Below are 15,833 nucleotides of genomic sequence, written 5' to 3' on the forward strand. Positions count from 1 at the left end.
TGTGTGTGTGTGTGTGTGGCCAGTGGGAGTAATAACAAGTCTATGGACAGAATGATAACTTAAAAAAGGAAGTGGGGAGCTAGATAAGAATGAGGCTAGTGCGTCCTTGCCTCCTCATGCCCCCCCCTCCTCGCCCCCCCACGAAATCTTGAGTTTTTCTGCAAGCTTAGTCTTTCCCAAGTCTTTCTGAAGGCCATCCAGCGCTTCCCAGAGAACGAAATGAACACCTGTAGCGTCTGAGCGGCCTTCCCAGACCTCGGCCACCGCTAGCCTTCAGACCGGAAAAGCTGGAGTGGGGTGGGGCAGAGAACGCAAAAACTAGAGCAGATCCCCACGCGTCCAGAAAATCGTGAGTTTTGGGGGAGTACGGAGAGCTGGCTGGAGATTTCATTGGAAACCCTTGCCTTGTGGCAAGGTTAAAGAAGTGCAGCTGTTCAAGTAGTTTGGTTTTCTTCCGTATTTTAGTGCAAAACTTCAACAGGTAGAACGTTTTATGTTTTTTCGACACATGCCCCTATTCCCTTTTTACAAGAGCCTCCAATGAACTGGAACAATACACTTCCCATATTTAAATAGGCCCCCTTTTTTCCTTTTCCCCCCAGCTCCGGTTTCTCCAGTAGAGCTGCTCAGGACTCCACGAGCTGCACTCGCATTATCTGCAGGCATTAATTCCAGCCTTCAGAGCCCTGGCCTAAATAACTTTTTAATTCGAATCAAGGGAGAGCTTTAGCGTGCTCCGTCTCTGGTTTAATGTGATATAAATCGCAGATGCACTTTTATTGAACGGTTAAAGCAGCGACATGGAGATCATCAACACAAAACGCCCCGAACAAAACCATCGAGAGAAATAAAGCTGGTTAATAAGATTTTTGAGAAAGCTTTGTGTTAAAAAGCAAAAAGGAAAACCAGCTGAAGGTGACAGTTCATGGTTAATAGGATCAGGGCAGCCTGGCGGGGCTGCACACTTCTCTTTGGGGAGGTTCAACAACACTATAGAAATGAATGGGACATTTAACACATCTGTTATCTCAGCGAGTCCGGAATGGAGAATCGAGGCTCAGGGCTACCCGAGCCCCGGCCCAGAAGGGACTGTGTCACGGGAGATTTGTTTATGGCCCCGAGTTAAGAAGAGTGTTTTCTCCTGTGGCCCAACATTCCTGGGCTCTTCGTTCGTGCGTTTGTGAGTTGCAGTTAATTACAGGGAGCAAAGCCTGGGCCAAGTCAGGAGCTCTGCCATGCACGGACTTTTCCTGGACCGCTCCAGACGTGGCTGCGGCGACTTAAAATGTCCCTTCAACGCCAACTGCCCAGTGCTCCTGGAGATTGGGAAAAGGCCAGCATGGCGCTCCGGAGAGTTGAGGTGGCGTGCCCTGCGGTCTACTTCCGGCGAGGTAATGGTCCGCGGGCCAGTGGAACGCTCTCTCGCAGCCGCAGCGCCAACCCCCGCCAGGCGAGCCAGCTGCGGGGCTCTAGATGCACAGATTCCCAGAGTGGCTTTGCTAGGGACTGTTTGCAACTTGCTGGGAGTTTGCAGGAGGCTCATTTTTACTCTTGTCTCAGCCAACGCTCTCTAAGGCAAGGTGTCTCTGGAAACAAAATAACCTAAATCCAGACATCTCCCCACTCCTACAGGCACACAACCCATAGCCCCGACCAGCAATTTCCACCTTCCCGGGGTGGTTAGAATGGCACCCCTCCGCCCCATCCCGCAGTGCCTTAGCCCACTCCTCCCATTTGTTGTAGGTCTCAGCTAGGGTATCGCACAGGGCTAGAGACCGAGGGAAAAGTATATATTTCACGTTCACTGACTTGAAATTTTCCATTGTCTCCCCCCAAGGGGGAGGGGATTATTTTACTGATAGTCCGGAGATGAGTTCTATGAATATTTATTGATTTATTGCCTGGCTCAGCAGGGGAGCTGCAAATAAATTTAGTGCGTTCTTTAAGTAATTCCTTTTCTATGAGGCAAGATGTCATCTGAAACTTCTAAATAGGCATTTAATTAGCCCGGGTGTTGCATCCGAACAAAATCCCCCAGGCGAGAGCTTTCAGGGCTCACTGTATTGCAAAGAGGCGGTCGATATGCAGAATTGATGCTCGCGGGCCTTTGTTGCCAGCCCATTGTGCGGGCCATGCTTATGAAGACTAATCCAATCATAAATTGCACCCCTGCGCCAATCAGAGCGCCCAGCGCCCCCCAGCGAATGAAGCTCGAGTGGAGAACTTTGTTGAGCTGCATTGTCAGACCTGTCACTTTTCAAAGCGCTGGAGCAGGCGGGCCACTATAAAACCACCACCTCGACTGGCAGACCGCGGAGGACTCGCATTAGGCCGCAGGAGTGGGACCTTGGTTGGGGGCGTTGGCCAAGCCCCTGAGAGAGGGCTCCGCGGGGGCGGGAGGGGCAGGAAGCGAGGCACTGACCCACGGGGCCGCTGGAAGAAGGCTTACTTACTCCTCCTGCTCCGGCGCCTAAGATGATGTTCCCCGGCCTCCTCGCTCCCCCTGCGGGGTACCCCAGCCTCTTGCGCCCAACGCCCACCTTGACGCTGCCCCAGTCCTTGCAGTCGGCGTTTTCTGGCCATTCCAGCTTCCTAGTGGAGGATCTGATACGCATCAGCAGACCCCCCGCCTACCTGCCCCGCAGCGTGCCCATGGCCAGCATGTCACCGTCCAGACAAGCGGCCCCTGCGACCCTCACCGACACGGGGCCCTCAGACCTGGGCTCCCCTGGCCGAGGCAACCGGCGGGGCGGCGGCCCACAGACAACGGTCTCCCCAGCCAGGGAACCCACGTTTCTGAAGTTTGGGGTGAATGCCATCCTCTCCTCAACGCCCAGAGCAGGTAAGTGAGGCCGGTCGCTGAGGTGTGAGTTGGCCCAGGTGTGAGGCATGCGTGAGTTCCCCTCTGACCTCAGTTTTCCGCAAGCAGCGGGCAACCCACACACACATCAGAGCTCACAGGAGTTCCAGGGGCTGTAAAGCGGGCAATGTAAGTCAGAGCTCACCAGATTCTGAGAAAGAAATGTCCCAGGCTCCCTCCACCCTCCCAATGAACTTGAAAAAAATGAAGCCTGAAAGGGCGCAGCTCCTGGACCGCGCTGCTTCTCTCCAGTGTGTCTGGGAGGCGGTTTCTGTCAATCCCAAGATCATCTAGTCACCTACTTAAACTAGTGTCTCCTGGGTGCTGAAGTCTTGTCTTTCCCGGGCTGGCCCCACTTGTCTCCGAATGAGGCTGGAGAGGGGCGGGGTGGTGGTGGAGGAAGATGCGTCGAGGTAGGAGAAGGATCTCAAGAGATGAGTCAATACTAGGGAAAGATGCCTGTGGCTATCAGTGCGTTGAGGAAGCCAGCCGAGGGCTATTCATGTCATTTGTTGAATGTGTTGTACAATAATCAATTACGTACCCAAATCCCTCGTCTATCCTCCCCCCCTCCCTCGGTCTGTCACAGAAACGTCGCCCGCCTTGCTCCAGAGCGTCCCTTCCAAGACCTTCACCTTCCCGTACTTTGAAGGCTCCTTCCAGCCTTTCATCAGATCTTCCTATTTCCCAGGTAGGTCTCATCCCCCTTCCTTGGGCAGGGCTGGGTGACGCTGCAGCCTGGACCGGACGCTCCCTGCCCCGAAGCCATATTTCTCCGTCCACCACTCGGGGTTACGCTCTGGTTCAGAGGTTGCGAGGCGTACAACATTAACGAATCCGTCGCGCCAATTTGATGCCCTATTTAGCACAAGCAGTGACTGCTTGACACTTTGCACCAATTCCCTGCTCTACAAATTAGCAGGAATTGTCATGGTCCCAATTTGAGGCGGTTCCCTTCCCGGCGAGGCGCTGTTGGCATCCCTTCACTCCGCCGTTTTCCCACAGAGTCGGTGCACTTGGCCACGATCCCTACAAAGGTTTCAGCACCATGACCAATTGGTCAGCTCCTCCGGGCAGCCACACACAGACCGGCCCTCGCCCCTCCACGCCGCCGGGAGACACCTACCAGCCGGGGCTAATTTCTCTTTAAGACTCATTCAGAGCATCGGGCTTTGCACAAGACCACATGGGGTGCCCTGTTGTGTGGGGTGCTTGGGGTCGCCCAGTGGGAGGGGGACTAGATCCTCCCCACCCCCACCCCTCAATCTCCACCTATTTCCAACCAGACTTCCGTAAGGGTTTCTTCCTGGAATCCCAGTGGCGCTTCAAATCTGGGTCTGACTGGTCAAAAATCCAGAGGGAAGGGGGCAAAAGAGCCCCTCTAAAGGGAAGAGGGACCAGGCATGTGCGGTGGGGGATGGGTAAAACCACAACCGTGCTCTCAAATATCAGCAAAAGAAACAAGCAAGAGATTTTTTTTTAAGACAGGGAGAGAGACTTCACCAACAGTCACCCCCCCCACACACACACACACAACCATTCATGCTGCTGCTAATAATGGAATTTGCTCCCTTTCTCCCTCATCTCAAAGCTCACACAAAAACCACCCGAGCTTTCTAAGTAGCTTTTCATGTCCGTTTAATGAAAACGATGGAGGAAGAGAAGCCTCTGCCATCAGTATTCTCCCAATGGTCTTGGCCCGCAGTTGTGTTTAGTTTGAAAGTGTAAATCTCTTTTGTCCCAGTAATAGATGGCTTTCGCTGCTTGTCCTCAGTCTTTTTCTGTTAGTTCATTACTACACAATTACCATTCACGCTTCATTAGAGTCTCTGTCTCTTTGGGGTTTTCCCCCTTCTTCTTCTTCTTCTTCCCTTAAAGCGAAACTCTTCCCCTTTTTATCATACCAATATCCATTGGGGGAGCGGTCAATGTGCAAATTAGCTGCCACTTTTCATGTATTAGGGCCTGAATTCTTAACGTGTTGTTGGGGGAGGGGAGCAAAGATTAATAAAAAGATGAATACGGATGGGTTAAAAAAAAATTCAAAGCGGATTTTCCCCTATCAAACCAGTCAAAGAATGATTTTTTTTTAACATCCAAAGAATGCAAAAGCCACCAAGGTGCTAAAAACGTGGTCTGGTGGGGGGTAGCCAGTGGCATAGGTCGGAGATTTTCTCTGTGTAACGTCTTGATTCGAGATTCGATCGCTATCTTAACTGATGCCCATAGTCCGTTTCCCGGAGAGCTTTGAAAGGGAAAAACGAAGCCGGCCGGCTATTGTAGGGGCTGGGTTCTGGGTTTCCGTGGTTTTATCTAATCCGAGTTTGCACGGTTGAAAGGGAAAGTTATTTGGGCGGAAAGCGCCTTTCTCTCTCGCAGGTTTGTAGGTTTGGGCCCTATTCTCCAGGGGGAGAAAAAAGGCGAGCTTGAAAGAGATGAAGGGGTCTGAGATAGGGTTGGGGGAGGGGTGGAGGACGAAGGAGGCCTTAATGGAGGGGTGAGACAGTGCCCTCTAACTCCCAGGCCCCCTCCCGCCCCCGCAGCGTCCTCCAGCGTCGTGCCCATGCCCGGGACCTTCTCGTGGCCGCTGGCCGCGCGTGGCAAGCCTCGCCGGGGCATGCTGCGGCGCGCAGTGTTCTCGGACGTGCAGCGCAAAGCACTGGAGAAGATGTTCCAGAAACAGAAGTACATCAGCAAGCCGGACCGCAAGAAGCTGGCGGCCAAGTTGGGCCTGAAGGACTCGCAGGTGAGGAGGGCAGTCTCCGCCCCGCAGCCCCCACCCCGTCCACCCGACACCTTAGAGAGGCGGACCATTGTACACATGGGGAGACTGAGGCCCAGAAAGGAAGTAAGCGGCTGCGTGAGCTTCCTCAAGGCCTCTCAGGGCAGTCCCCAGCCCCGGGACTGGAGCAGAGATGAGCTCAGGTGGGTGCCCCGAGGCCCATCAGAACTCACTCCAGCAGGTGGAAGCAGGACGGGTAGGTAGGAGGGCATCTCCCTGGCCCCCACATTGCCACCCTGGGACCTTCACTGGCCAGGTCTCACCTCTGCGCCCCTCCCCCCGCCCCAGGTGAAAATCTGGTTCCAGAACCGACGAATGAAATGGCGGAACTGCAAGGAGCGCGAACTGCTGTCCAGCGGGGGCTGCCGCGAGCAGACCCTTCCCACCAAGCTCAACCCGCACCCGGACCTCAGCGACGTGGGCCAGAAGGGTCCTGGGGACGAGGAGGAGGACGAGGGCGCCGACAGCCCCCACCGCCGCCTGGCCTATCGCGCGCCCCCCGACCCCCGGCTCCTGCGCGACCCCAGCCTCCAGGGGCCGCTGCCGGTGTCCCCGGCGCACTCCAGCAGCCCCGGCAAACCTTCGGACTTCTCCGACTCCGAGGACGAGGAGGAGGGCGACCAGGACGAGGAGATCACGGTTTCTTAGAGGCCCCTCCCCAGCCCGGGGCCTGTGGTCAAGGGCTTGGCAATGCAAATGGCGAGGTACCAGTCTGCCCTTGGCTTTGTCCCCTCCGCCCAGACTTTGCGGCTTCCCACCGTGGAACCCTCACCGAGTCAAGGTGCCACTGCCTCTTCCAAATGAGACACCTGGCCAACCCTCCCCGCCGCCTGCCCCCACCCCGCCGCGCCCCAACCCCCCGCCCCCTTCCGACAGCCCCCTCCAAGCAATTTCATTTAGATCTGAGTCTAGGTCTTAACTGTCCTAGATGGGTGCCTTTCTATCTTGTTTATTGTAAACTACACACCATGGAAGGAGCTTTGTCTGCACTCTCAGGACTTGGAGAGACCGGAGGGAAGGGGTCCAGGACCCAAGAATGTCGCTCCTGTCATGAAAGGCTTAGTTATGAGCCGAGTCCCTGGGTGGTGCTGAGGATGATTAAGCCCTGGACTACTTACAGCTGACCCACCCAAGGCACACCTGGCAATCTGCTAAAGGTCACAGCCTTAGGAACTGCCCAGGACAATTCTACTCTGCACACATGGGGTCATCAAATGGACACCCCAGCAACAGCTATCGGATCTTGGGGGTACAATCAGACCCTGCAACTCTTAATAGCACCTGCCCTACAGGGGGTACCCACTGTATCAGGTTCCAATCAAAACAAATCTAACTCAAAGGCCCCTGACTTCTGTGGTCCCGATACCTCCCTGTCCCAGGTAAAGTTTCCATGTGGGCCTCCTACCCGACTCCAGACGGGTAACCCCCAGCTGCCCATAGCAATTCCATTAGAAAGCTCAGTGTTTAAAAGGAAACAACAACATGTCTCTGTTCCTTCTGGTCTACAGCACAAAGGAAATACTGAGTCATTTTGTCATATTCCAAATCCTTTCATGGAAGAAAAGTGAGTTCCCCAAATGGCGTGTGTGTGTGGGGGGGGGGGGAACAAACACACTGCCATTGAGTCCACTCTGCATGCTAACAGGCCTCTCGGACAGGGTGGACCGCCTCTGTGGGTTTGCGAGACCGTATCTCTTGACAGGAGTAGAGAGCTTCAGATCTTCCTGCTGAAGAGCTGCTGGTGGTTCCTGACTGCTCTGTGTCTGTGTGTGTATTGGAATGCCTTTCCTTCGTGACTGCTGCATTCCCGGGATCTGCACCTTCTGCCATGTTCGCATTTCCTGAGAGAGGCTCTGAGTTGAAGTGTTTCTTGCACTGGCTGGCTATCGTGTAGACACAGAGAGCTCTACAAGCTTCTTTGATTTTTTCGCCACTGAACTTTGCTGTCTTTGCACAGCTTTTAAGACGTGTACACTAGTTTGTACACAGGTGTTGTATGGATATTTCATACCAAGGTTATTATGAATGACTATAAAGAATTGACTAGATTTCTTTGCTTTTTTTGCGATGGTTTTTAAACTTGAAAAAAAGGTAGCTGTTTCATTGCATAACTTATAAATACTTATTTTGTATTTTTACCATGTACAGATTTTTATATATGTATATATGTATCAAATGAATAAATGCCAAATAAAAAATGTAGAATGCATACAACGGCCAAGTGATGTCATTGATCCACAGAACATTGGCGATGAAAGGAAAAGCGTTATTCGGGGCTGTGCCGAATGTAAACAGAGATGCAAGTGGGGACGACACTTATCCAAAGCCACCCATCTACTTAGGGCTCATCTCAGACTTCTGGTCATTGTCTTTTCTGCTCTGCCTGATTGTCTTACACAACCCCATCTTTGGGTACCACTTTTGGCATGGATCATCACAAGCACATCGAAAGTAGCTCTGACAAAGTAGCAGCCAAAGATGGAGTTGCAAAATGGTGCTGTGTCTCAACCGGAACCCGAATACTACCAAAAAGAAAGCTCTGTGGTATAAGACAATACGTCAAATTATGAGCATCAATAACGCTGGGAGAAAGATGGCTTTTGCCATATTTTCCTTCGTATTGACCATTTCAGCCATTTTTCTTAAAGTATTTTTTTTTCCTTCGGTAAACTTGCTATGTCACTTTTAACTTGTTCAGAACCTGCAGAAGTGGATTGTGCAGCTGTGGACTGAGAAAGCATGTTCTTCTAATCTCTCCCCTTTGAGCCAACAAGCCATCCCTAAGTATAAGAAAAAAAGATTGTGAATAAATTTTCTTATATTTTGAAATGCAGACCATTTTGAAGTTGTTTGCAATGTAGAGAACATTGGGGAAGGATTTAAAACTATCTTTGCCCGACGATGAAGAATACCGACCTCTTATCGTGTGGCTATGTCGACTCAAGGAAAACTTTGGGATTTCAAATCACCCTTTATTGAATAATAATGAAGTTAAAGCCGAACCCCCTGTCTTGGAGTAAATTCTAACTATAATTAAATCATAGAAGAGACTTTATGGAACAGAGTAGAACTGCCTCACGCCATTTCCAAGCCTTTAAGGGTTTCTGTGAGGGGGCTGCCACATCTTTCTCCTGAGGAACAATTGGTGGGGTCAGACTGCTGACCTTTTGGCCAGAAGCCTGGTGCTTTAACCCCTGGGCTGCCAGGCTCTTTAGAACGAGGTGCCGCTATTGTGCGCGTGATCGCCAAAGGAAACAAAGAGGAGCAGAGCAGAAGACTGAGGGTGAAAAGAATTGACCTCTAAAAATGTTCACTAACTCTGTGATGTATCCTAACTCTGCCACTTTAGAAACCGCCAGAGTACACAGCTTACACTCCATTCGTTGTCCGAAGGAGACTTCATGTAGCCACTGAAAACTCCACCCCACAGGTCTGGAAAATGAGAGGGAAAAACGACAGATAACTGCTTAGCATAAAGGAAAATAACTTTGACCTCGTGACCCCTGAGGATCTTAGAGACCCTCAGGTGTTCCCAGACCACAGCTTGGAACTATTGCACTTCACTGAGGAGAAAGGTAACTTTTACCACGCTCCTTTGCCACTGAGCTACAACCACACACAGGCTTTCCACAGGGCTCCAGCTCATTCCATTCTCTTATCCATTCCTCCTTCCTTTCCTCACCTCCCTTTAGTCTTGACTCCCATTCAGGCCCATACTTCTCACGGGAACCTTTCTATCAGCATTTAAGCTCTTATTCAACTCTATCAATAAACCACCTTACACACACCCCCACCAAAAAACCCCACGCCCTTTCCTCTTCCTGCTTACCCCTAGCGAGTGCTTGCCTCGCCTTGCAGAGCTCTTTGAGCCTCACCCTTGCATTCCTCATGCCAGCACTGCCCTCGACGGCCCCAAGGCTCTCTCCTAACTCCTAGTTTCTTCTCCTTCTATGAACCCATGGAATGGGGTCCTCCTCTCCTCTCTGGTTTCAATGAACATTTGTAGGATGGTGGCCCCCAATCTGACACTTTTTCTCTTTAGTCCCAGACCCAAATAGTCAACATATTCTAGCTATTTTTCTTGGATATTCCCTAAATCCTGGATATCCCACATTGCCAAGACCAAGTTCCATGCAATATTCCAGCCAAACACACAAACAAAATCAAGGACTACTCTTGTCTCGAATTCTATGAATGCTTTTATCGCTCTTGTTCATGGTCACAGGCCTGAGGGTCATTCCTACCTCCTCCTTCTCTCTCATTTGCCCCATACAGCCAAGTAACCTCTAAGAAAATAGATTCAAAGGCCTTCCTTGTTCACTCTGGTCCTAAACCCATACCCTGCCCCAGGCACTTACAGCATCGAGGGAAGTTTTGTGGAGGGATTTGCCCCAAACATACAAAGACTTTATGATTTGGGGAAGGTGTCCCCTTCCCACTGAGTTCGAGCCCTTTCTGAGTCACAGGGACCCTAAGGGATAAAGCAGAGCTGGTCCTTTGGGTTTCTGGGGCTGTAAATCTTCAAAGCCGAAGCAAGCCTCATCTTTTTTCCTGTGGAGCGGCTGGTGAATTCGAAGAGCTGACCTTGCAGTTAGCAGCCCAACGTGTAACCCAGCAGAGCTCCTTTGGGGGGGTGATAGGGGAGCAAAAGAAGCTCTGGTGGCATGATGCTTAAGCATCAGTGCTAACCAGAGGTTGGTGGTTCAAACCCACTCAGAGGCTCCCTGGGAGAAAGAGCTGGAAATCAGGTGTGTAAAGACTAGAGCCGAGAAAACCCTATGAGGCAGTCGGTTCTGCTTTGCTCAGGGAAACTAACAGCAGCATGGAGAGAAAATGATATGCTTTCCTGCATCAAGAAAGACATAAAAGACAAAGCAGAGGGGGGAACGGGCTAGGAGCGTATGTGCGGACAGTGAGGTTGCCGATATTTTCACTCAGTGGTGATGCATTAAAACAAGCAGCTGGGAGGCATATTTCCAAAATGGCTATTTCTGTCCTTTGCATACAAAAGAAGGACAGTAATGTCCATTTATTGAGTCATGGTGTGCTAGGCAAAATACTAAAGCTTTACTTTATATCTAGCCTCTGTTATAGCCCACATAGAAAAATCAATAGCTGATATGACAGTCTGAAACTGAAGCTAGTAGCTTTTCCCATATCACCCAGCAGCTGAGGGTAAGATCTGAGCTCGTTCTCCCTCCAGGAAGGGCAGAGCTGGTTTCCATTGGGAGTAGCCCGGGACTCCATAGGACAGCGTGAAACTGTCATTTAGGGTGTCCAAGGTTGTCATCTTTACAGACCACCACGCGCCTGCCAGTTTGACATACTGTGGTGGCTTGTACGTCCCTATGATGCCAAAGCTGTGCCACCAGTGTTTCCAATTAACAGGAGGGCGACCCATGGTGAAGAGGTTTCTACCATTTCCTCTGGGAAGAAGGAGCTAATGATCTCTTTCTTTAAAAACAGGCCACTGAGAACCTGGCGAGCAGCGGCAGAGCCCGGTCTGAGTCCCTCAAGTTGGGAGCCATCAAACTCAGATGGGGAAAGAGCCACTCTTTGCTGGGGGGTCGACCTTGATGACGTGAATGGAGTAAAGCTTTGGGGACTTCCATTTGTTGATGTGGCATGGCGTAAAGTGAGAAGAAAACAGCCGTAGCTATCAATTTGTAATTTTAACATTGGACATATGAAGTATGAATCTAGGAAAATTATACATCGTCAGAAAGGAAATCGATCACATAAACATTGATATGCTAGGCATCAGTGATCTGCAATGGAGTGGTATTTGACATGCCGAACTGACAAATTGATGAGGAATGACATTGCACTCCTTGTCAAGAAAAAGTTTTCATGACCCATCCTGAACTACAGCACTGTCAGGGATAGGATAATAGCCACATATCTCAAGGAGGACCAGTTACTACTACTATTATTAAAACGCCAAGACCAACCCCTAATGCCAAAGATGAAGAAATGGACATTTTTTTGACCACCTGCAGTTTGAAATTGATCAAACATGTGATCAGGGGATCACTGGTGACTGGAACGGGAGACCTGGAAACATGGAGAACCAGCAACTGGGAACTATGGTCTCGGTGACAGAAATGACAGGGGAGGTCGCGTAATAGGATTGTGGAGGATCAAAGACTTATATTGAAAATATATTTTCCCCAAATAACGACCAGTGTTCATTTCTGGAATACACAGAAGTGAAAGTGACTGCCTCTATGGAAAGAGAGGATGGAAAAGCTCATTATCAACAGTCAGAACAAAGCCGAGGGCCAATTGTAGAACAGACCATCAACTGCTCATATGGAAGTTCAAGTTGAAGCTGAGAAAAAATAATGTAAGTCCATGAGAACCAAAGTATGACCTTGAGTACATCTCAAAAATATGTTGGATACATTGAACATTAATAACCAAAGATCGGATAAGTTAGGGTATGATATCACACATGAAGAAAGCAACAGATCATTAAAAAGACAGAAAAGACCAGGAGTTATGTCAGCAGAGACTCTGAAACTTACTCTTGAACACAGAGTAGCAAAAATAAATTGAAGAGATGAAGTAAAAAAAGTTTAAAAGAAGATTTCCAAGGGTGGCCAAAGAAGACAGATTCTCTAACAAATGTGCAAAGACTTGGAGCTAGAAAACCAAGAGATAAGAATGTACATGGTCTATCTCAAGCTGAAAGAACTGAAGAAAATATTAAAGCCTTGAGTTTCAATATTAAGGGATCCCATAGATTGAATAATGCAGGAAACATCAAAAGAAGATGGAAGCAAAACACAGAGTTGTTGTACCAAAAACCATTGGCCCATGTTCAACCATTTCAAGAGATACCATATGATCGAGAACCACCGCTATGAAGGGAAGTAGCACAAGCTACCTGAAGGCACTGGTGAAAAACAAGTCACCAGCACACCAGCCTGTGTGACCACGAGGTGTAGACGGGACCGGTTATCAGACACCAAAGAACGGAAATCGTATCAGTGGGTGCCTGTTCTATTGACACAATCACTGAAGACAAAGCGGGTGCATAAGCAAATGTGGTGAAGAAAGCTGATGGTGCCGGCTATCAAAAGATATAGCATCTGAGGTCTTAAAAGCTTGAAGGTAAACAAGTGGCCAACTAGCTCAGAAGCAACAAAGCCCTCATGGAAGAAGCACACCAGCCTGTGTGACCACGAGCTGTCGAAGGGATCAGGTATCAGGCATCAAAGAACAAAAAATCATATCATTGTAAATGAGGGTGAGTGCAGAGTGGAGACTCAAAGCCCATTGTTAGGCAACTGGACACCCCCTTACTGAGGGATTGTGGGGAGGAGATGAACCAATCAGGGTGCAGAGTAGCAGCAACGAAACATATAATTTTCCTCTACTTCTTGAATGCTTCCCCCGCCCCCCCCAATCATGATCCCAATTCTACCCTACAAATCTGGCTAGACCAGAGGATGTACATTGGTACAGATAGCAACTGGAAACACAGGGAATCCAGGACAGATGACTCCTTCAGGACCAGTGGTGAGAGGGGCGTGGCCTGGAGGGTGGAGAGAATGTGGGGTAGAAAGGGGAAACCGATCACAAGAATCTACGTATTGCCTCCTCCCTGAGGGATGGACAGCAGAGAAGAGGGTGGGGGGAGATGTCAGACATTGTAACTTATGACAATACAGTAATGATTTGTGAATTATGAAGGGTTCATGAGGGAGGGGGGAGTGGGGAGGGAGGGGGGAAATGAGCAGCTGATATTAGGGGCTAGAGTAGAAGGCAAATGTTTTGAGAATGATGAGGGCAGCGAATGTACAGATGTGCTTGACACAATGGATGTATGCATGGATTGTGATAAGAATTGTATGAGCCTCAATAAAATAATTTAAAAAGAAAAAGAAAACAAGTCACCAGGTACTGATGGCAACAATGGTTGTGATGTTTTCTCTTTTTCAGTCATTTTATTGGGGGCTTGTACAATCCTTACCACAATCCATACATACATCCATTGTGTCAAGCATGTCTGTACATTTGTTGCCATCATTATTCTCAAAACATTTGCCTTCTACTTGAGCCCTTAATATTGGCTCCTCATTTCCCCACTCCATCCCCACTCCCCTCTCCCTCATGAACCCTTCATAATTCATACATTATTAATATTTTGCCATATGTTACACTGTCCGACATCTCCCCTAGCCCACTTCTCTGTTGTCCATCCCCCCAGGGAGGAGGTTATACGCAGATTCTTGTAATCGATTCCCCCTTTCCACTCCACATTCCCTCCACGCTCCAGGCATCGCCACTCTCACCACTGGTCCTGAAGGAGTCATCTGTCCTGGATTCCCTGTGTTTCCAGTTACTATCTGCACCAATGTACATCCACTGGTCTAACCAGATTTGTAAGGTAGAATTGAGATCATGATAGTGGGGGGAAGGAAGCATTTAAAAACTAGAGGAAAGTTATATGTTTCATCGTTGCTACCCTGCACCCTGATTGGTTCATCTCCTTCCCATAACCCCTCAGCAAGGGGGGGTGTCCAGTTGCCTACCGATGGGCTTTGAGTCTCCACTCTGCACTCTCCCTCATTTACAATGATATGATTTTTTGTTCTTTGATGCTTGATACCTGATCCCTTTGACAGCTCATGGTCACACAGACTGGTGTGCTTCTTCCATGTGGGCTTTCTTGCTTCTGAGCTAGAGGGCCGCTTGTTTATCTTCAAGCCTTTAAGACCCCAGATGCTATATCTTTTGATAGCCGGGCACCATCAGATTTCTTCACCATATTTGCTTATGCACACGTTTGTCTTCAGTGATCATATTGAGAAGGTGGTAACCCACTGATATGGTTTTTTGTTACTTGATGTCTGATACCTAGTCCCTTCTACACCTCGTGGTCAGACAGGCTGGTGTGGTTCTTCTATGTAGACTTTGATGCTTCTGAGCTAGATAGCCACTTGTTTATCTTCAAGCCTTTAAGACCCCAGATGCTATGTCTTTTGATAGCCGGGCACCATCAGCTTTCTTCACCACATTTGCTATTGCACCCGCTTCAGCGATCGTGTCGGGAAGGTGTGCATCCTGGAATGCCAATTTAATAGAACAACGTGTTCTTGCATTGAGTAAGTACTTGAGTGGAGGCCCAATGTCCATCTGCTGCCTTAATACTAAACCTATAAATATATGCACGTAGATCTATTTCTCCACCATCCTATATAAATATATTTACATATGTACATGCCTGTACTTAGACCTCTACAAATACCCTTTGTCACCCAGTTCTTTTCTCTATTTCCTTTTACTTTCCTCTTGTCCCACTATCATGCTCAGCCTTCATTTGGGTTTCAGTAATTTATCTCAGTTACATTGCCCTTGCTGAATCCTTACCAGGCCTCTCACAACCTCCTTGCCAATAATTTTGGATCCCTTGTTGCTCCCCTGTCCCTGGGTTTGTCAACACCACCTCCTTACCCCGCCTGCCCTTCTGCCATGTCCCCCTGGAACCAATGGTCACGCTGTTTTCTCCTTCAGACTATTCATCCAGCCTATCTTATCTAGATAGATCTGTAGAGATAATAATATCTCTACACCAAATAATATCTCTACACCAAAAACCAAGGCATAGCAAGACAGGAGATGAATGAGAACACAGCAATGACAACAAAAAAGAAAACCAATGACCCATAAAAGAATAAATTAATTAAAAGAAAAAATTTTTAAAAAGAAAGAAAAACCTGTAAATAGATCAAGGTCTGATTTTTGAACTCTAAGTGTGTCCTCCTGTCAGGTCCGATGGGGTACCATGCTCTGGCCCCAGAGTCTGTCCTCCGTACTCCCTCGGGGACTCCCTGCTCTGCTCCCACGGTTGCTCTGCTGCACGTCTTTAGTGGTTTGCCTCGGTGTCACGGGGTCAGTCTGGGCCAGTCCCAACACTGAGTCTCCAGGGTTGTGATGTTTTCACAAATGGATGTGCTAAGGCATTTGGGAGACAGCTCAATGAACAACTGACTAAAAGAGATCTGTATTGGTGCCCGTTACAAAGAAAGGTGATCCAATAAAATGTGGGGATTATTGAACAAGATTATTAATATAATACTCAAGTAAAGCTGTGCAGAAGATAATTTTAAAATGGTCCCAGCCATCCATCAACCCAGAACTAACCACCAGAAACCCAACAAGACTGAGACGAGGACATGAAAT

At 49.0% G+C, this 15,833-nt stretch overlaps 1 protein-coding gene across 1 annotated transcript; it reads left to right on the top strand.

Moving 5' to 3' along the window:
* Positions 1 to 2,475: 2,475 nt before the first annotated feature.
* DBX1 (developing brain homeobox 1) lies at positions 2,476 to 6,290 on the top strand. The gene is made up of 4 exons (XM_004711598.1): positions 2,476 to 2,842; positions 3,450 to 3,551; positions 5,404 to 5,606; positions 5,931 to 6,290. Exons 1-4 carry the CDS (start codon positions 2,476 to 2,478, stop codon positions 6,288 to 6,290), a joined length of 1,032 nt encoding a protein of 343 aa, XP_004711655.1.
* Positions 6,291 to 15,833: the final 9,543 nt, after the last annotated feature.

The sequence above is a fragment of the Echinops telfairi genome, unplaced genomic scaffold, assembly GCF_000313985.2.
Source record: "Echinops telfairi isolate 266 unplaced genomic scaffold, ASM31398v2 ScPeMD7_60;HRSCAF=208, whole genome shotgun sequence".
Classification (NCBI taxonomy): domain Eukaryota; kingdom Metazoa; phylum Chordata; class Mammalia; order Afrosoricida; family Tenrecidae; genus Echinops; species Echinops telfairi.